The sequence below is a fragment of the Sinohyriopsis cumingii genome, chromosome 16 (assembly GCF_028554795.1).
Source record: "Sinohyriopsis cumingii isolate HCF-2022 chromosome 16, ASM2855479v2, whole genome shotgun sequence".
Classification (NCBI taxonomy): domain Eukaryota; kingdom Metazoa; phylum Mollusca; class Bivalvia; order Unionida; family Unionidae; genus Sinohyriopsis; species Sinohyriopsis cumingii.
The window spans coordinates 11,351,278-11,373,405 of record NC_142976.1 but is presented as its reverse complement, the minus strand read 5'-3'; the positions used below and the strand labels follow the sequence as shown (position 1 = coordinate 11,373,405).

Sequence of the window (22,128 nt, the reverse complement as noted above, 5' to 3'; positions counted from 1 at the left end):
GACTGTACACTATATAATCTGGCTGACTGTAAACTACATCATTTGGCTGACTGTAAACTAGTATCATTTGGCTGACTGTAAACTACATCATTTGGCTGACTAAACTAGCATCATTTGACTCACTGTAAACTACATCATTTGGCTGACTGTAACCAACATCATTTGGCTGACTGTAAACTACATCATTTGGCTGACTGAAAACTACATCATTTGGCTGACTGTACACTATATCATCTGGATGACTGTAAACTACATCATTGGCTGACTATAAACTAGCATCATTTGCCTGATGGTAAACTAGCATCATTTGGGTGACTATAAACTACATCATTTGGCTGACTGAAAACTACATCATTTGGCTGACTGTAAACTACATCATTTGGCTGACTGTAAGCTACATCATTTGGCTGACTGTAAACTACATCATTTGGCTGACCGTAAAATACATCATTTGGCTGACTGTAAACTACATCATTTGGCTGACTGTAAACTACATCATTTGGCTGACTGTACACTATATCATCTGGCTGACAGTAAACTACATCATTTGGCTGACTGAAAACTACATCATTTGGCTGACTGTAAACTACATCATTTGGCTGACTGTAAGCTACATCATTTGGCTGACTGTACACTATATAATCTGGCTGACTGTAAACTACATCATTTGGCTGACTGTAAACTAGTATCATTTGGCTGACTGTAAACTACATCATTTGGCTGACTAAACTAGCATCATTTGACTCACTGTAAACTACATCATTTGGCTGACTGTAACCAACATCATTTGGCTGACTGTAAACTACATCATTTGGCTGACTGAAAACTACATCATTTGGCTGACTGTACACTATATCATCTGGATGACTGTAAACTACATCATTGGCTGACTATAAACTAGCATCATTTGCCTGATGGTAAACTAGCATCATTTGGGTGACTATAAACTACATCATTTGGCTGACTGAAAACTACATCATTTGGCTGACTGTAAACTACGTCATTTGGCTGACTGTAAGCTACATCATTTGGCTGACTGTAAACTACATCATTTGGCTGACTGTACACTATATCATCTGGCTGACTGTAAACTACATCATTTGGCTGACTGAAAACTACATCATTTGGCTGACTGTAAACTACATCATTTGGCTGACTGTAAGCTACAACATTTGGCTGACTGTAAACTACATCATTTGGCTGACCGTAAAATACATCATTTGGCTGATTGTAAACTAGTATCATTTGGCTGACTGTAAACTAGCATCATTTGGTCATTTGGCTGACTGTAAACTACATCATTTGGCTGAATGTACACTACATCATTTGGCTGAATGTACACTACATCATTTGGCTGACTGAAAACTACATCATTTGGCTGACTAAACTACATCATTTGGCTGACTGAAAACTACATCATTTGGCTGACTGTAAACTACATCATTTGGCTGACTGTACACTATATCATCTGGATGACTGAAAACTACATCATTTGGCTGACTGTAAGCTACATCATTTGGCTGACTGAAAACTACATCATTTGGCTGACTGTAAGCTACATCATTTGGCTGACTGTAAACTACATCATTTGGCTGACTGTAAACTACATCATTTGGCTGACCGTAAAATACATCATTTGGCTGATTGTAAACTAGCATCATTTGGCTGACTGAAAACTACATCATTTGGCTGACTGTAAACTAGCATCATTTGGCTGACTATAAACTACATCATTTGGCTGAATGTACACTACATCATTTGGCTGACTGTAAACTACATCATCTGGCTGACTGTAAACTACATCATTTGGATGACTGTAAACTAGCAGCATTTGCCTGACGATAAAGAGGCATCATTTGGCTAAGTATAAACTACATCATTTGGCTGACTATAAACTACATCGTTTGGCTGATTGTAAACTACATCATTTGGCTGACTGTACACTACATCATTTGGCTGACTATAAACTACATTACTTGGCTGACTGTAAACTGCATCATTTGGCTGACTGTAAACTACATCTTTTGGCTGACTGTAAACTAGCATCATTTGGCTGACTGTAACCTACATCATTTGGCTGACTGTAAACTACATCATTTAGCTGACTATAAACTACATCATTTGGCTGACTATAAACTACATCATTTGGCTGAATGTAGACTATATCATTGGCTGACTTTACACTAGATCATTTGGCTGACTGTAAACTACATCATTTGGCTGACTGTACACTATATAATCTGGCTGACTGTAAACTACATCATTTGGCTGACTATAAACTACATCATTTGGCTGACTGTAAACTACATCATTTGGCTGACTGTAAAGTACATCATTTGCCTGACTGTAAACTACATCATTTGGCTGACTGTAAACTACATCATTGGCTGACTATAAACTAGCATCATTTGCCTGATGGTAAACTAGCATCATTTGGGTGACTATAAACTACATCATTTGGTTGATTATAAACTACATCGTTTGGCTGACTGTAAACTACATCATTTGGCTGACTGTGTACAGTACATGATTTGGCTGACTGTAAACTACATCATTTGACTGACTGTAAACTACATCATTTGGCTGACTGTACACTACATTATTTGGCTGACTATAAACTAGCATCATTTGGTTGACTGTAAACGACATCATTTGGCTGACTGTAAACTACATCATTTGGCTGACTGTACACTACATCATTTGGCTGACTGTACACTACATCATTTGGCTGACTGTAAACTACATCATTTGGCTGACTGTAAACTACATCATTTGGCTGACTGTAAACTACAACATTGGCTGACTGTACACTACATCATTTGGCTGACTGTACACTAGATCATTTGGCTTACTATAAACTGTATCGTTTGGCTGATTGTAAACTACATCATTTGGCTGACTATAAGCTAGCATCATTTGCCTGACTGTAAACTACATCATTTGGCTGACTATAAACTAGCATCATTTGCCTGACTGTAAAGTAGCATAATTTGGCTGACTGTAAACTTCATCATCTGGCTGTCTGTGAACTACATCGTTTGGCTGACTATAAACTAGCATCATTTGGCTGACTGTAAACTAGCATCATGTGGCCGACTGTAGCAGTTACTGTTCCTGTCTTCAAAGCTGGTCAACTGTAGAGTGTCCTGGTAGCATTACTGTTGGAGTGTATCACAGCATAGGGTACATAGGTCTGATGACAGCATAAATGGATTATGATATAACAATGCATGTTTAAGATGATTAGTCAATGTGAACAAAGGATTTGTTTATATAACAATAGGTAGATTCCAGCGCATTTCATATCATGTTTCAGCTTCCTTACATTGTGCCTCTGACTTTCTCCATTCCAAACACAAGATTTTATCTACAAGTTTAAACAGCCAGCAACGTCACACAAAAAAAAACATCAGATGGTAAATTTTATTGCTAATAAGAAAAAAAATCAGAATGTGCGACATTGGTGAAGCCTAGCACAATCCCTAAATAAACATTTTATGTTTTTTTTTCATTCTTCAAAAAACAATTTTTTTTACGTACAAGAAAAATACATGTGAAATTTCAGGAGCTGTGCAATGATTGACTAAATTAAAATTCATTTGTCATATCTGCCATGATTGACTAAATTAAAATTCATTTGTGATATCTGCCATAATTGACTAAATTAAAATTCATTTGTGATATGAGCCATGATTGTCTAAATTAAAATTCATTTGTGATATCTGCCATGATTGTCTAAATTAAAATTCATTTTTGATATCTGCCATGATTGTTTAAATTAAAATTCATTTGTGATATCTGCCATGATTGACTAAATTAAAATTCATTTGTGATATCTGCCATGATTGTCTAAATTAAAATTCATTTGTGATATCTGCCATGATTGTCTAAATTAAAATTCATTTTTGATATCTGCCATGATTGTCTAAATAAAAATTCATTTGTGATATCTGCTATGATTGTCTAAATTAAAATTCATTTGTGATATCTGCCATGATTGTCTAAATAAAAATTCATTTGTGATATCTGCCATGATTGTCTGAATTAAAATTCATTTGTGATATCTGCCATGATTGTCTAAATTAAAATTCATATGATATCTGCCATGAGTGACTAAATTAAAATTCATTTGTGATATCTGCCATTATTGTCTAAATTAAAATTCATTTGTGATATCTGCCATGATTGACTAAATTAAAATTCATTTGTGATATCTGCCATGATTGTCTAAATTAAATATCATTTGTGATATCTGCCATGATTGTCTAAATTAAAATTCATTTGTGATATCTGCCATGATTGTCTAAATTAAAATTCATTTGTGATATCTGCCATGATTGTCTAAATTAAAATTCATTTGTGATATCTGCCATGATTGTCTAAATTAAAATTCATTTGTGATATCTGCCCCAAAATGATTATAAACTTTTGACAGCTTATTTTTTTGTACTTTTAAGAAAGAATTTTTTTCATGTACAAGAAAAATACATGTCTGAAATTTTGGGAGCCATGCCATGATTGTGTTATATTCATATTCATATTATAATGAAGCATTGCAGTATGGGACAGTATATCTGGGTATGTGCAGTTTGTACTTTGAGTTGACTTGTAAGCAAGTGTAGACAGTATATGTTAAATGAAGTAATGACATCATGTAAGGCAATAACAGCTCTCTGTAAGTGTTTTTAGTACATTCTGGACTTTCAAATGCTAGTCTTGGACGTGCAGCATTCAACTGTCCTTATTGTCATCCCTTAATATTCAGGCTTGGACCCTCAGGATTCTAAAATTCTGAGTGGTTAGAGCACCTGCCTTGGATACAGTAGGTTGTGGGTTTGATCCCCAGCTGAGTCATACCAAAGACTTACAAAAATGGTACTAACAGCTATCTTGCTTGGTGCTCAGCATTAAGAGGTTAGAGTTAGGACTGGTCGGCCTGGTGTCATGATAATGTGACAGGGTGGGACATCATGCTACATGTCTGTGACATGACGCTTCAATGCTAGGCATCACAATAAACTGCCACAATGCAGATATCATTGTTGTTGTTGTTATTGTTGTTGTAGGGTTTAGCGCCATTTTTCAGCACACGGCTATACATGGCGGCCAGTATTAATGGTGGAGGAAGAACCCGGGAAAACCCTGAAAAGAACCACCAACCCACGAGACACTACTGGCAAGCTTTCTCATATACCCACATTGGCCGAATCTGAGACTTGAACCCACACAGATAGAGGTGAGATGGCAGTGATCCATAATGGAGAGCGCTTTAGACCACTCGGGGCCCCTGCAGACATCATAGCAATATGACTGAAAAATTGTTAAAGCTACGATAAAAATGCAAAGCGTGTGCGTGCACGCATGCATGCACGCATGCACATACACATGCACATACACACACACACAAAAGTTCTGAATCCAAATAATGTCCTTTTCCCTAAAAGGTAACAATCCCAATGGGCAAGAAATTAAGTGCACCAACACAAATTAAGAATTCTAGTATTGACAAAAGTTAAGAAGATAACAACCAAACTAAATGGTAGTAATAATTAGAGTCATTACAGTAAACATTTATAAATCCATCTAACACCTAATGATTTTACACTCATTGATGGAATCCCTCCCTTCTCACATCAACCACCATTTTTCCTATCAAACCATAAAGTTGACAGAAACTATTGGCAAATGGTGTAATGTCAAAGGGATAGTTAAATGTACATGTATTTCAAAATTATTTTAATCCAATAATTTGTGGTTTTATTATAATAAAATCAGTAATTTTCCCAACTGTGAAATTGAATCTTACATTTGTCTCATTTGGAATGAAATTAATGAAACTCCATGGGTTTCATAAATTACATCTGAAATGACTGTGTGTAGACTATAAGAAATACTGGAAATACTAAATACAAATCCATGGTTACTGCAAAATATAATCTCACATCCAAGGTTTATTGCAAAATAAAGTCTCAAGTCCAAGGTTTGCTGCAAAATATAATCTCAAGTCTGTGGTTACTGTAAAATATAATCTCAAGTCTATGGTTACTGTAAAATATAATCTCAAGTCTATGGTTACTGTAAAATATAATCCCAAGCCCTAGGTTTACTGTAAAATATAATCTCAAGTCCAAGGTTTATTGCAAAATAAAGTCTTAAGTCCAAGGTTTGCTGCAAAATATAATCTCAAGTCAATGGTTCCTGTAAAATATAATCTCAAGTCAATGGTTACTGTAAAATATAATCTCAAGTCAATGGTTACTGTAAAATATAATCTCAAGTCAATGGTTACTGTAAAATATAATCTCAAGTCAATGGTTATTGTAAAATATAATCTCAAGTCTATGGCTACTGTAAAATATAATCTCAAGTCAATGGTTACTGTAAAATATAATCCCAAGCCCTAGGTTTACTGCAAAACATCATCTCAAGTCTAAGGTTTATTGCAGAATAAAGTCTCAAGTCCAAGGGTTACTGCAGAATATAGTCTGAAGTCCAATGTTTACTGCAAATATAGTCCTAAAGTCCAAGGTTTATTGCAGAATATAGTTTGTAGTCCAAAGTTTACTCAAGTCCAAGGTTACTGTAAAATACAATCTCAAGCCCATGGTTTACTGCAAACTATAGTCTCAAGTCCAAGGTTTACTGCAAAATATAATCTAAAGTTCAAGGTTTGTTGCAAAATATAATCTCAAGTCCAAGATTTACTGCAAAATGATCTTAAGACCAAGGTTTACTTTAAAATATTGCATCAAGTCCATGGTTTATTGCAGAATATAGTCTCAAGTATGTGGGTTACTGCAAAATATAGTTTTAAGTCCAAGGTAGCTGCAGAATATGGTCTCAAGTCCAAGGTTTACAGCAAACTAAAGTCTCAAGTCGATGGTTTACTGCAAAATATAGCCTCAAGTCCATGGTTTACTGCAATATATAGTCTCAAGTCCAAGGTTTACTCTAAGAAGTCCAACAATTGGTACTAGTATGAATTTTTTAAAACACAATTCCTTAATTCCCATCAGATTTACCAATTTCAACAAAAGATATTTCAAAATTAAGAGAATTTTATCATGTTTTATTTAAAGTGTTTAACAATTTAAAATACCATTGAAAGAAATCTTCCAGCGCTGATGGACCCTGGGTATCAAATTATGAAAAAAGCAATATGCAGGTCAGGTGTGTTGCACAATGGGGATAAAAATGAGAATACACAAACACACATTGGTGACATGACTGAGAATGCACACATACACATTGGGACATCCACGAGAATACACACCTGTACACTGGGAACATGAGTGAAAATACACACCAATTATTGGGGACATTGGGGAAATGAGTGAGAATATACTTGGCAATAAATCCTTCCAGATATATCCAGTCATTTCAAATCATGGAAGAGAGGCTTGATTTGGTGCATCCAGTCATTTGAATTCATGGAGGAGAGGCTTGCTTGATTTTCTAAGTATAATTTGGTGTCCTCTATCTTGCAGTTTTGAAATTCTGTCAATATTGTCTTTGGAACAATTCCCCCAAACAGAAAGAGTCAAAAAGTGGCAAAATATGTGCATTATAGTAGAGAACCCTTGTTTCATGGAAGATATTTCTTTATCTTCGAAAGTAATGTAAGTTTTGAGTTTACAACTTGATATGCTTTGTCTACTTGATCATTCCACCATAGAAATCTGTCCACATGAACACTTAAAACTATATTCTCGATCTTACGCCCTTTCATGATTAAATCTAATGTGTTTGGACTAATTGTGCCTGTCATTGTAAAGTTTTTATTGGCATACATTTTGTTTGATTTCTCCATGTATGTGATGTCATTGTAAAGTTTTTATTGGCATACATTTTGTTTGATTTCTCCGTGTATGTGATGTCATTGTAAAGTTTTTATTGGCATACATTTTGTTTGATTTCTCCGTGTATGTGATGTCATTGTAAAGATTTTACTGGCATACATTTTGTTTGATTTCTCCTTGTATGTGATGTCATTGAAAAGTTTTTATTGGCATACATTTTGTTTGATTTCTCTGTGTATGTGATGTCATTGTAAAATTTTTATTGGCATACATTTTGTTTGATATCTCTGTGTATGCCTGTCATGGAGATGTTTTTCAAACAATTTTGATAAGTTTGGTAGTACTGAGATTGGTCGGTAGTTATCAGCATCATCCTTAGAACCAGATTTGTGAATAGGAGTTACTTTTGCAGTTTTCCATATTCTGGGGACAGATGAGGTTGCAATACTTGAATTGATTATGAATGTTAGGCTATCTACAATAGCATAGGCAGAAGATTTAATGAGTCGTGGACCAATCTAATGCATGCCATTGTAAAGTTTTTATCAGTATACATTTTGTTCAATTTTTCTTTGTATGCCTGTCATGGTAAAGTTTTTATCGGCATATATTTTGTTTAATTTCTCTTTGTATGCCTGTCATTGTAAAGTTTTTATTGGCATACATTTTGTTTGATTTCTCTGTGCATGCATGTCATTTTTGGAAATACCAATCTTCAGGTTTTTTTTTCAAGTCGAGTGAACACATTTTTGGATTTATTACTCACAGAATTAATTATGGCTGTCAGTCTTTTGTTTTAATGCATCTAAAGATGACATATTGAGCAAACTGGTGACTCAAACAGAGAGGCTAATGTGTTGGAATCATTTCATGAATTTTCCTTTAAATGGAAGTGTGAGAGATTTGTTTAGGTGGCAACTTAGTGATTACATTATATAGGAGTTGGAGTGTGATTACATTATATAGGAGTTGGGGTGTGATTACATTATATGGGAGTTGGAGTGTGATTACATTATATGGGAGTTGGAGTGTGATTACATTATATAGGAGTTGGGGTGTGATTACATTATACGGGAGTTGGAGTGTGATTATATTATATGGGAGTTGGAGTGTGATTACATTATATGGGAGTTGGAGTGTGATTACATTATATAGGAGTTGGAGTGTGATTACATTATATAGGAGTTGGGGTGTGATTACATTATATGGGAGTTGGAGTGTGATTACATTATATGGAAGTTGGAGTGTGATTACATTATATAGGAGTTGGGGTGTGATTACATTATATGGGAGTTGGGGTGTGATTACATTATATGGGAGTTAGAGTGTGATTACATTATATGGGAGTGGGTGTGTGATTACATTATATGGGAGTGGGGGTGTGATTACATTATATAGGAGTTGGGGTGTGATTACATTATATGGGAGTTGGAGTGTGATTACATTATATGGAAGTTGGAGTGTGATTACATTATATAGGAGTTGGGGTGTGATTACATTATATGGGAGTTGGGGTGTGATTACATTATATGGGAGTTAGAGTGTGATTACATTATATGGGAGTGGGTGTGTGATTACATTATATGGGAGTGGGGGTGTGATTACATTATATGGGAGTTGGAGTGTGATTACATTATATGGGAGTGGGGGTGTGATTACATTATATGGGAGTGGGGGAGTGATTACATTATATGGGAGTTGGAGTGTGATTATATTATATGGGAGTTTGGGTGTGATTACATTTTATGGGAGTGGGGGTGATCTTTTAAATTTTGAAGCAATTCACTTCTCAAATGTAGAAGTACACTAAGTGAATTACAATTCACTTATAAGTGTAATAAAGGAATGGTTCAGATTTCACTTATGACAGTACTAAAGGAAGTTACATTTCACTTTGTAAGTGTAGCAAAGGAATAGTTCACACTTTACTTGAAAGTGTAGTAAAGGAATGGTTCACATTTCACTTGAAAGTGTAGTAAAGGAATGGTTCACATTTCACTTTAATTGTAGAAAGGGAAAGGGTCACATTTCACTTATAAGTGAAGTACTGTATACTTCAGTTACAAGTGAAATTCCTTACTGGCATATAAAATCCTTATCATTCACCTATATAACTGCAGAGGTTTTGAACATTTGACAGGGTCTATGATTGTAGGGCCTCTTGGACAAAAAGAAAACAAGCTTGCTTAGTTTTAAAAAATCTCTGTTAACTTAAAACTGTTTAAAAGATCAAGGCCATATTAATCAGTTTTGAAGTTTTACAACATAACCGTAGTCAAAATTCAAGATGTTGCATTTAGTCAGGCTGTCAACCACCATTATTAATATCACATGAGTCATCTCTTGAGATTTTTCAGTATCCGAATCTCACCTGGCCATTCCATTTTTTGACTTAAGCCAAGAAATATTTCTGAAAGTAGTTGTACAAATAAACAACAATTTGATGGGTGTGGTGATTTGCCTCTGGTGGAGAACATGTCTGTATGTATGGCTAAGGGTATTTGTTTGCATATATGAATTAGGGTACATGTCTGTATGTATGGTTTAGGGTACATGTCTGTATGTATGGTTTAGGATATTTGTTTGCATATATGAATTAGGGCACATGTCTGTATGGTTTAGGGTACTAATCTGTATGCATGATTTTTGGGCATATGTCTATGTATTATTCAGGGTACATGTCTGTATGAAATTGAATTGGGGTACAATCTGTATGAGCTTCAAAATGGATACATCTTAACCTAAAAACGTCTCCACCCATGTCCTGTCTTGGTTTACCTATATGAAAAAAATATTTAAAATTTACAGCTCAACCCAATAAAGGTAAGCATTGGTAGTTGAAATCTGTTTCTTGTTTTTTGGTTCAATCTCCAGCATTTGGGTTATTATTAAGCTTATCACATGTAGAGGGCATTGGAGGGCAAAACGAATTAAAAATGGGATGAAAAATGGATGAAGGAATTTTAAAAAATCAAAGGAAGAAAATGTAGTCTACCTCCAGCTGTTTTCTGACCATGACTAGCTCACTTTTAGCTGTCTCTATCTGAGCCTCCAGCCTTCCCCTATCCTGTGACAGGGAGGAACCTGAAACATAAACCCAAAATGTATCACTTGTATTCCTATCCTGTGACAGGGAGGAACCTGAAATATAAACCCAAAATGTATCACTTGTATTCCTATCCTGTGACAGGGAGGAACCTGAAACATAAACCCAAAATGTACAGTTACATGTGATAGATTGACGAGGATGATGCACACGTCAACACACAATGTACAGTTACATATCATGGTTTGATGAGGATGATGCACACGTCGACACACAATGTACAGTTACATATGATGGATTGATGAGGATAATGCACACGTCGACACACAATGTACAGTTACATGTGATGGACTGATGAGGATGATGCACACGTCGACACACAATGTACAGTTACATGTGATAAATTGATGAGGATGATGCACACGTCGACACACATGTACAGTTACATGTGATTGGTTGATGAGGATGATGCACATGTCAACACACAATGTACAGTTACATATGATGGATTGATGAGGATAATGCACACGTCGACACACAATGTGCAGTTCCATATGATGGATTGATGAGGATGATGCACACGTCGACACACAATGTACAGTTACATGTGATGGATTGATGAGGATGATGCACACGTCGACACACAATGTACCGTTACATATGATGGATTGATGAGGATGATGCACACGTCGACACACAATGTACAGTTACATATGATGGATTGATGAGGATGATGCACACGTCAGCACACAATGTACAGTTACATATGATGGATTGATGAGGATGATGTACATGTCGACACACAAAGTACAGTTACATATCTTGGATTGATGAGGATGATGCACACGTCAACACAATGTACAGTTACCTATGATGGATTGATGAGGATAATGCACATGTCGACACACAATGTACAGTTACATATGATGGATTGATGAGGATGATGCACACGTTGACACACAATGTACAGTTCCATATGATGGATTGATGAGGATGATGCACACGTCGACACACAATGTACAGTTACATATGATGGATTGATGAGGATGATGCACACGTCGACACACAATGTACAGTTCCATATGATGGATTGATGAGGATGATGCACACGTCAACACACAATGTACAGTTACATATGATGGATTGACGGGGATGATGCACACGTCGACACACAATGTACAGTTACATATAGTGGATTGATGAGGATGATGCACATGTTGATACACAATTTACAGTTACATATGACGGATTGATGAGGATGATGCACACGTCGACACACAATGTACAGTTACATGTGCAGGACCATATGATAAGATAACATGGCCTTATGGTCTGGTGAAAAAAAATGAGCATTTGATCAGTATGTAATGAAGACATGCCACAAATTATATAAGGGCAGAAAGCTTAACTTGCAGTGTTAAAGGTTTGGGGATCAATTGAAACTCCTTTTTCAGTCATTATACAATAAAAAGCCCTACAACTGCCATCATACAAAAGATACTGAACTGGCCCTGCCTTTTGTGTTTATACAAAGAAGCCTTCTTCATGCAGATGTCACTAATGGCCTCTTGACAGATGTAAAAAGTTCGACTGGAAGGATGAGGCCAAATGTTTCAATTAGTGAATGTCAACTGGAGAGTGATACTTTGTCGGAAGACTTGTTTACAAAGTGACCCGCATGTTTGATATGGTTTCAGCTAAAACTATACATATATTGATCTGAACAGTTGGCTGGATATTATCTCTTTGGGCTAAAAGAATTGGGGAGGATACTAATAATCTTAAATGGAGGGTCTTATTTACATACCTGCCATAGTCCCAGACAGTACTGGTTTTTTCCTGAGACTCAAAAAGTGTTTTGATGTTTGGGGGTAGGGTGAGGGGTTGGATAAGTCCACATGATCTAACAAACAGTGATGTCATCCAACTGAGAATAAGCTATCTCTTCACATACCCCAAGAGAAAATGTCTTGTTTAAAGCAATGTTAATACACTTAGAAAATAAAAGTAGGTAGACTTAGTATTATCAAATATCAACATGCACATATACATATGTGCAAACAATTACATAATCAAAACCACACTGACATTAAATTAAAACAAACACTAAGTGTCTGTCTTAAAAATCTATAAGATGGCAAAATCTGGGCTTAATTAGATAGTCTTTGCTACTCTCAATAGCTCAATAGGGGGTTTGAAGGTAATAATAATAATAATAATAATAATGACCTTATTTAAAGAGGGTAACACAATTAGCTAAGAACTAATCTACCTTGAGGCCCTCATACACAGGAATTTGTTTATTTTAGCTGCATCTCTGAAGCCACTGGATATATTGGGTTTGGAAGAAGGAAACAGAGTGGGCATTTCGAATCTCAACTGGAATGTAAGTGTCATTAGTGTTCATCCCTAAACTCTCTAGAGACTAGATGGTACTGATGTTCAAACTTCTCTGCTGGATTCTGAGTCTCACTAAGCAAATCCTGGTCAGAACCAACTTGTTCTGGATAACCACAATGTTAGCATTATCCAAACTGTATCTGATGCAGTCTGATAATGAGATATGCTATATGTTTCTATAGAAAAACAAATTATACATCACATATGGGACTGACCATTTCATTGGGGGAAGGGGGTATAATATTTTCAAGTTTAATGTGGGCTGTACAAGTAATACAGCATTAATAAATGCCTCTGTCCAGTAAGGGTGGTAATGCTTTATCAACAAAATCAACTGTGCAAACAGGTATGTGTGCTTATGACTGTCTTACAATCAATCTATCCTGTGGCTAAAATCATCCTGAAAATCATGAGTCAGTTAATTGACAGTGTTTTAATAAGATTAAGATAACGAATAATAATAATAATAATAATAATAATAATAATGAGAACTAATGTTCGATTCAATGTAGTGAATATGTTACATGGCCATGGTGCTAGTATTTCGACAAACACAGCGGACAGAAATATATTAATATGTTGTTTTCAGTATGTGCAAAGAATTAAATGTCTCTTCCCCACCCTTTGCTGGTGTGCTTCACATGGTAAAACTCCATCAATCAAGTTCTGAAATTTAATTTTGGTGGACTTTGCTGAGAGTTAATTGCTTCCTGAATCATCTTAAAAACTGATTCACACTTGAACACTATTCTGAGTGTGTGTATGTGTGTTTTGGATTTTTAGTGTAGCTTCAAAATATCTCCAGTCATATTGCTATGATGTCAGTGTGGCAGTTTATAGTGATGTCTAGCACTGGAGCATCATGCCGCAGACATGTAGCATGATGTCCTACCCAGTTACTCTATCCAAACACCAGGCCAACCAGTCTTAACACTAACCTCTTAATGCTGAGCGCTTAGCAAGGTAGCTGTTAGTACCATTTTTGTAAGTCATTGGTATGACTCAGTCGGGGTTTGAACCCACAACCTTCTGTATCCAAGACAGACACTCTTAACCACTTAGGTCACTGAAGCAGTACATGTACTAACAAACAACTGAAATAATCATGCTTTGCATTTATATATGGAGTAAGCTCCAATGTAACAGCCAATTATCTTCCCCTGCTAGCCGATTCTTTCAATGGGGAAAGAACTGGCTAGCTGATTCTTCCACCCCAACAATATATTAGTTTCCCCATCTAGTTACTTCTCCCCCCCACCCCCACCCCCGACAACCAATTAGTTTATTTTCATTAATGGACTCTTTAGTAATAAGCTTAATGCTCACATGTGAAATATCATACACTTAACAAATAAACTTTTTTTTATTTATACAGAATCAGCTGTTTCTTTTGCCGCTACAGCCAAGTAATTTCTTGTCATTGATGTGCTATTTGGTAATACACTTAAAACCTACAAGTGAAATATCATTCACTTAACAAATTGTGTGTGTGTGTGTGTGGGGGGGTTTACAGATACAGCTAGCTGTTTTTTTCCCCACTATAACCAATTGGGTTTTTTCATTAATGGATTCTTTCCTAATCTGTTTAAGGTCTACATATGACATATAATACATGTAATGGCTCACTGGACAAACTCTCACATAGGGTTTATTTGAGCCTTTACATTAATACAGATTACAATTTCAGACTAATAAACTTTCAAAAATCACTTACAAGAATAAGACTTAACTTTTAATTAATGTTCATGCGTCTTAGTAACCTAATACAATATTAAAATGGTCATTTGCAAGGTTTTGTAAAGTAAACTCTAGACTGAATGAAAGTGTTCAAGGAAAAGGATGCTGGGTGACTCAACAAATTATACTGCTTAATTAACTCTTTTGGAATTTGAACCACTAGCACTATACACATGTATAAATATCTGTGGATAAGAGTGACTCATAATCTCCTCATCAGTTGCTCACACAGTATTTGACGCCATATTACTGTCATGTAAATACTTATTTACATTGTTGATGAGGTAATTGCTAAGCTTTTAAGACGCCATTATGGCATGTATATGCCTGACAATACTATCATGCAGTGGTGTTCTAAGTGGGGTCCGAGGAGGGCCATTCCCCGCCCCCCAGGTGACAGCCAGAAGGAACGGTGCCATCGGGAGAGTTGAAATACCTAATGCAAGTTTTCAAACCAAATGAAAAATATACCAAAGTAAAAGTTATTTCCAATTTGCTTATTGTACTGTTGAAAAATATACTGATAAACATAATATATTTTTCTGTGTGTTTATATTTTAAAATTATTTGTGGGAGTGCCAAAGGAAGGATCCATCCCAGGTACCACATACTTTAGGTACACCCCTGCTATTATAGCATATGTTGTAGCTCTCTTTGCTACCTGAAATTGCAAAGCTTATAGTTCTAAACACAATTACCATTACCTTGTACAATTTGCAATTTTGTTAGGGCTGAGGATGTCTTATGTAAATTAGACTTTGGTCACTTCATAAAGAAGACTTGCATTTTCCTGCAACTGTCTTTGCATTGTTTTTCTGTTGGTGGATTGAAGATATTGTCTGCCATCGGAAGAGGACTGATAATATTGATTCCAACTAAACTCTACACTTTGGATTGCACTGGTATAGGATTCAGGTGCTGTTAGTGTTGGCCCTAGATTATCTCTACTGCATTTATTGCAGTCACTGACATATTTTATTACATCTTTTCTTGGGTTTTCCAATATACAAGTTTCATGGTTTTTTTGTTGTTTTCAAATGACACTACTCTTCTTTGATCCCTTGAACACCCAAATTATCAGTTCAAAGAATAACATGAGCTTAATTGGTCAAGCCTGTATTTTTTGGCAGACAAGAAAATGCTAGAATCCACTGTTTCAAAGCTATAGTCTTCATAAGATATTTTGAGTTATTCATTTTGCTATTGTTCCAAAGGACTGCAATAATAATTTTTGGTAGACTGAAATATAAGTTATTCATTTTGCTTTTGTTCCAAAGGACTGCAATAATAATTTTTGGTAGACTGAAATATGAGTTATTCATTTTGCTATTGTTCCAAAGGACTGCAATAATAATGTTTGGTAGACTGAAATATGAGTTATTCATTTTGCTATTGTTCCAAAGGACTGCAATAATAATTTTTGGTAGACTGAAATATGAGTTATTCATTTTGCTATTGTTCCAAAGGACTGCAATAATAATTTTTGGTAGACTGAAATATGAGTTATTCATTTTGCTATTGTTCCAAAGGACTGCAATAATAATTTTTGGTAGACTGAAATATGAGTTATTCATTTTGCTATTGTTCCAAAGAACTGCAATAATAATTTTTGGTAGACTGAAATATGAGTTATTCATTTTGCTATTGTTCCAAAGGACTGCAATAATAATTTTTGGTAGACTGAAATCTACATTATCCTATAAACAAACTGGGTGATCTCAAATCATATTGGTTGCAACTGATATAAAGTTTGAAAGTAATCAATAAATTTATGAAGATCATTGGAATTCATTCAGCACAGATACACAGTTTAATACAAGATCATGTCTCACTCTGTTTTCAGGACCCGACATTCCCAGACCAAGTACTTCGACAAATACGACAGAACATTCACCATGATTATTTCTTTTTAGTGATCATTTCTTCGGAGTGAAGTATCTTAAAAACACCATTTACTCAGCAGGGACGGTCTAAGTTTTAGTTTCAAGGGCACATCAGTTTCACAAATCAGGCCAGCATCAACTCAGTACTAGAAATGCAGCAGTCTGTACCTACAGACGCAATTTCCTTTCCACTTCTCTGAACCAATCAACCTATATCAGTTAATTCTGGATAATCGTACCATAATTCAGTTACACAAATCAGGCCAGCATCAACTCCTGTACCAGATTTCCAGCAGTCTGTACCTAAACCCAGTGCTATCGACAATGCAATTGTTTATACGACATCTGCAAAAATGTGAGACCATACAAATTAGTCACTTCAATATTAAATGATCCACACCACGCCATATAGACCTAAAAGTGGAGGAGTACTATATACACTCTGACGATGACAAATTACAAGTGACAACAGCATGAAATGTTGCTAAAGACATTTTCTTTTGTGACTATTCATTTTTCTGTAAAAAATATGAGTTTCTTATTTACTGAAGTTATTTATCATTTAAATTATTAAACTGAAAAAAAAATGCTTTTTTGTGTGAATTTTCCTAAGTTTCATATACGATAAATTAGCAAATACTCAAACAGTCAAAAATATCATAAGAATTTTTTTCTTCAGCACAGTGTATATTTCCATGTTTCAAAACAGTGGCAATTAAATTGACCAATGACAATGTACTGCTTCTTCTTTAATATGTTTATAGAAATAAAGCAAACTTATATAATATTGTAATCTTGGACATTAACATTGTCTTGTCTGGTTTACACATTTTAGTCATCAAAAAACACATTATTCAAGGTAAAATTCCAAAAACAAAATTTGAATAAAAAAGATACACTTTTTTATATTACTTATTTAATGGTAATCCTAACAAATATAATATTTTGTTAATGATCAATTACCAGATTCATCTAGGATAATGCATTTAGGGTACGGGAAATTTGGTATGGGTCACACTATTCAGTCCACACTATACTGGGTTCTTCCACTTCATGACTGTTACCTATCCAAATTAGTACAATGGCCTCACCCACTACAGTCTTCAAACACATTACCTTAGCTATTATCAGCCAATTAAGTAATATGTGAAATGGTGGTTTATACTTGACCTCTGTGGCTTTTAATTGCCGCTATTCCAATTGCTCCATGGATAGCTTTACATCAGCTCCAACGAGGACTGTGTACATTTTATACATGCTACATGTAAGGGGCATATACTGAGGTGGTATTTTGTTTCAAAGATTATTGAAAATCATGTTGTTTGAAACATGAATGTGTCAGAGTGTTTGTGAGTAAAAATATGTTTTTGGCATGATAAGTTCCTGCCTGGCAGGTATGTAATTAAAAAGTGGGATCTTTTGTTTCTCATTAATATCACATATCAGCACATGGAAGGTTAAATTGCACTGAGCTGATTAGAGCAAAGTGCCTTTCACAGATAAATCAGTTTATTTTGGGCAGTATTCAAACCTGAACCCTTTGAGCTGCAAAATTTCTTTCAATTTACAGATTACTTCATATATAAAATGCATGTCCATTCAGTTGTAGAGTACTGCATCCCAAATCATATTCATCCCTTTAATTTAGTTAGTTTTTAGTACATACAATACAACACTACAACTCATACCATGTGCCTTTCAAAGAGTTAGGCATAAAACCATTGACTTGTGTGCCATAGGCTGCAGACACCTGGATTATATTATAATCAAACCACTGCCCACTGTTATGGGTAAACCCATATTGTGTGTGTATGTGTGTGTGTGTGTGTGTGTGTGTGTGTGTGACTGGGACTGGGAATGAGGTGAGGGATGGATCTGTCATATAAACTTTGAAATATACTTCCATAATGGTTTTATTGACAAAGAGACCAATGTTTTATATATAGTTCATGGTCTTTATATTGATCCAAAAATAGACCTGAATGTGGAAGCTGTGCAGTTCTGACCAAAAAAGCAGGGTCAGACAATGTATGCAAATGAAATCAAATGTGTTGTGTTCAGACTGAAAGGTTTAGGATGCAAATAAAATGTGTTTATATGCTAATATGCTCTCAATAAGTTTGATTCTAAATTCCTGCAAATGCATGTAATGGAAGCCTATCCAAATGTATGTAATGGAAGCCTATCCAAATGTATGTAATGGGAGCCTATCCAAATGTATGTAATGGGAGCCTATCCAAATGTATGTAATGGAAGCCTATCCAAATGTATGTAATGGAAGCCTATCCAAATGTATGTAATGGGAGCCTATCCAAATGTATGTAATGGGAGCCTATCCAAATGTATGCAATGGGAGCCTATCCAAATATATGCAATGGGAGCCTATCCAAATGTATGTAATGGAAGCCTATCCAAATGTATGTAATGGAAGCCTATCCAAATGTATGTAATGGCAGCCTATCCAAATGTATGAAATGGAAGCCTATCCAATTGTATGTAATGGGAGCCTATCCAAATGTATGTAATGGAAACCTATCCAAATGTATGAAATGGAAGCCTATCCAATTGTATGTAATGGGAGCCTATCCAAATGTATGTAATGGAAGCCTATCCAAGTGTATGTAATGGGAGCCTATCCAAATGTATGTAATGGAAACCTATCCAAATGTATGAAATGGAAGCCTATCCAATTGTATGTAATGGGAGCCTATCCAAATATATGTAATGGAAGCCTATCTAATTGTATGTAATGGGAGCCTATCCAAATGTATGTAATGGAAACCTATCCAAATGTATGAAATGGAAGCCTATCCAAATGTATGTAATGGAAGCCTATCCAAATGTATGCAGTGGGAGCCTATCCAAATGTATGCAATGGAGCCTATCCAAATGTATGAAATGGAAGCCTATCCAAATGTATGTAATGGAAGCCTATCCAAATGTATGTAATGGGAGCCTATCCAAATGTATGCAATGGAAGCCTATCCTAAGCTGATTGTTTCCTTTGCATTCTACAGATACCAAGAATATATCTCAAAATCATTATATGAAATATCAAGAACAGACGTCCTTTTGAATGCTGTATATGAACTGTCAAGGGTAGATAAAACTATCTCAACTCAGTATATGAACTGTTAAAGGCAGACACTGCAAAACTGTCACCTCCATATATCAGTTTGCAATAATAATAATAATATTATTATTAATGATTTTATTTAAAGAGGATGACACAATTAGTTGCATGGAAGTAATCCTCCTTGTGGCCTCTATTATATGCATATTCACACTAAAAGTACCTGTACATAGTCACACACACATGTATACATGGGCATGAATGCACACACGCACGCACACATGCACACACACACACGCATGCACACATGTGCACACACACACACACACAGAGCACGAATAATAAGCTATAGTTATATATGGACAAAATAAACTGAAAATCCAAATGAACATGCATGGTAGACTGATTGTGTATATACAGTACAAAAGTAGTAAGATGCCAAAATAAAAGGGTAGTGAGTTTATAAGTAAATTGTAATGTATTTGTCAAATTCAACAGGTTTCAGTTTTCATCCACTGAATCAGATTATGATTCCATGCATCTATATAGCAGACATTGCAAAACTATCTCAGTTGAGTTGTATGGAAATACCAATTACATGTTAGAAGTAGCTATCAAGCATGGTAATATTCAATATGTGGATAAAATGAGTTTACTAAAATAATCTCACAAGAATGTTAGTAAGAAAGATTTGGAGAATGAATATTCACTGAAATTTAGAAGCAAAAGGTAAGACTCATACTGAGTGTCAGATAACTTTAGTCTAGCTAAAAGTTATAAGCCAGACTCCTTGCAGCAAACAATATAAAAAATAACACTACCAAGAGACAACAAAATTTTTCATCTGCATTTGGTTAATAGTTATCCCAGGCCTGAATTTATGGATTCAGAAAGAAGAATGTTTTCATTTGGTTGGTAGTTATCGATGGCTTGAATTTATGGACTATTTAAGTCCCATGACAGTCCTGGACCTCACAAGGCCTCTGCAACACCATATATGCATAAGATAGTCAACATGTGCAGAAAATCCCTTATATTATTGTGGACAATCCACTTGGAAAGGCCCTTCCCAAACAAAATGGGACTGACATAAAATAAATAAAAGCTCTCTTTAAAACACTGCCTACAACACTGCCCATGGAAAACCATTTTCCGATATCAAAATGGACTGTGTACTCCAGGAAAAGAATAGTGCTGAACTTTATGCTAATTATAAGAACAAATTCATGGCAAGAGACTCAATTGATCAAGCCTGAAGATAAGTTATGGAAAGTCTTAATTCAATTAAAATTTTTTTCTCCATCCCTTCCGATGAAAGTACTCATGCTACTTTATCAGAGAAAGAAACAGTGCAAATAAAATACCTGGACAACAGAAACTTAAAACATGTGATGTAACAAAATGAAAAATGAAAAATAAATGTTTTTGAAAAAGTAAATAGTTTTAAGAAATAAATGTTGTACACTATTTTGTCTGTTCTTTCCATAGCTTACATCTCATCAAATCTTGACAAGTGATTTAAATTTTGGGACAAGTGAATGGAAAAAATTTGCTTAGTCATGGAGACGGTCACTGTTTTCACAGTGGTGTCTCAATGGTCTCTAGGCACTAAGCACAGCTAACAGTCATATCTGCCTGGATTAGGACACCTCTATATCGATTTGTATAGCCTTGTGCTGCTGTCAGAGCTCCCTGTGTACCTTCGCCATACCTGCGGTGGTGACCTATTGACTATACCACTGACTGAAAAAGGATGATGAACAATCTGTGGCCACATGTCCAAAGGCACTGAATCATGAACCTATGCCTGGTAGGGTGCTGAATAAAGCACTGTCACTGACCCACTGGTTCATTTAGAAATAAGCAGGCTATGGCAATATCTGTCCTGCTGGTAGACATCTTTCATTGCTTGCAGAAAGATAGAGTGCTACCTGGGGCAACTTGCCATCAAGGCGGAGATGGTAGGGTACTGGATCTGCACTGATGATTTTGACCCAGATGATACGGTTACATTCACCGACATTGTTGGGAATCTCAAGACCTCAGACATGGGCCTCTCCTCACTAATGATCAACACCTTGATGTGTTTCAGGTCCACAGGATGCTGCAATGTGGCTGACAACCTCTGAGCCAAAAAAGCCACCACAAACTGATAAGTCAACTGTAAAAGTACGCTGAGAACATGGAAGT

General features: G+C 35.6%; 1 protein-coding gene across 1 annotated transcript in view; it reads right to left on the bottom strand.

The window, feature by feature from the left end:
- LOC149779943 (leucine-rich repeat and coiled-coil domain-containing protein 1-like) overlaps nt 1-22,128 on the bottom strand; it is a 476,629-nt gene that overhangs the window by 121,721 nt on the left and 332,780 nt on the right. Inside the window, exon 21 of the mRNA XM_089936640.1 lies at nt 10,795-10,883. Within this exon, the coding sequence (XP_089792766.1) occupies nt 10,795-10,883 (89 nt within the window). The remainder of the gene's footprint in view (nt 1-10,794; nt 10,884-22,128) is intronic.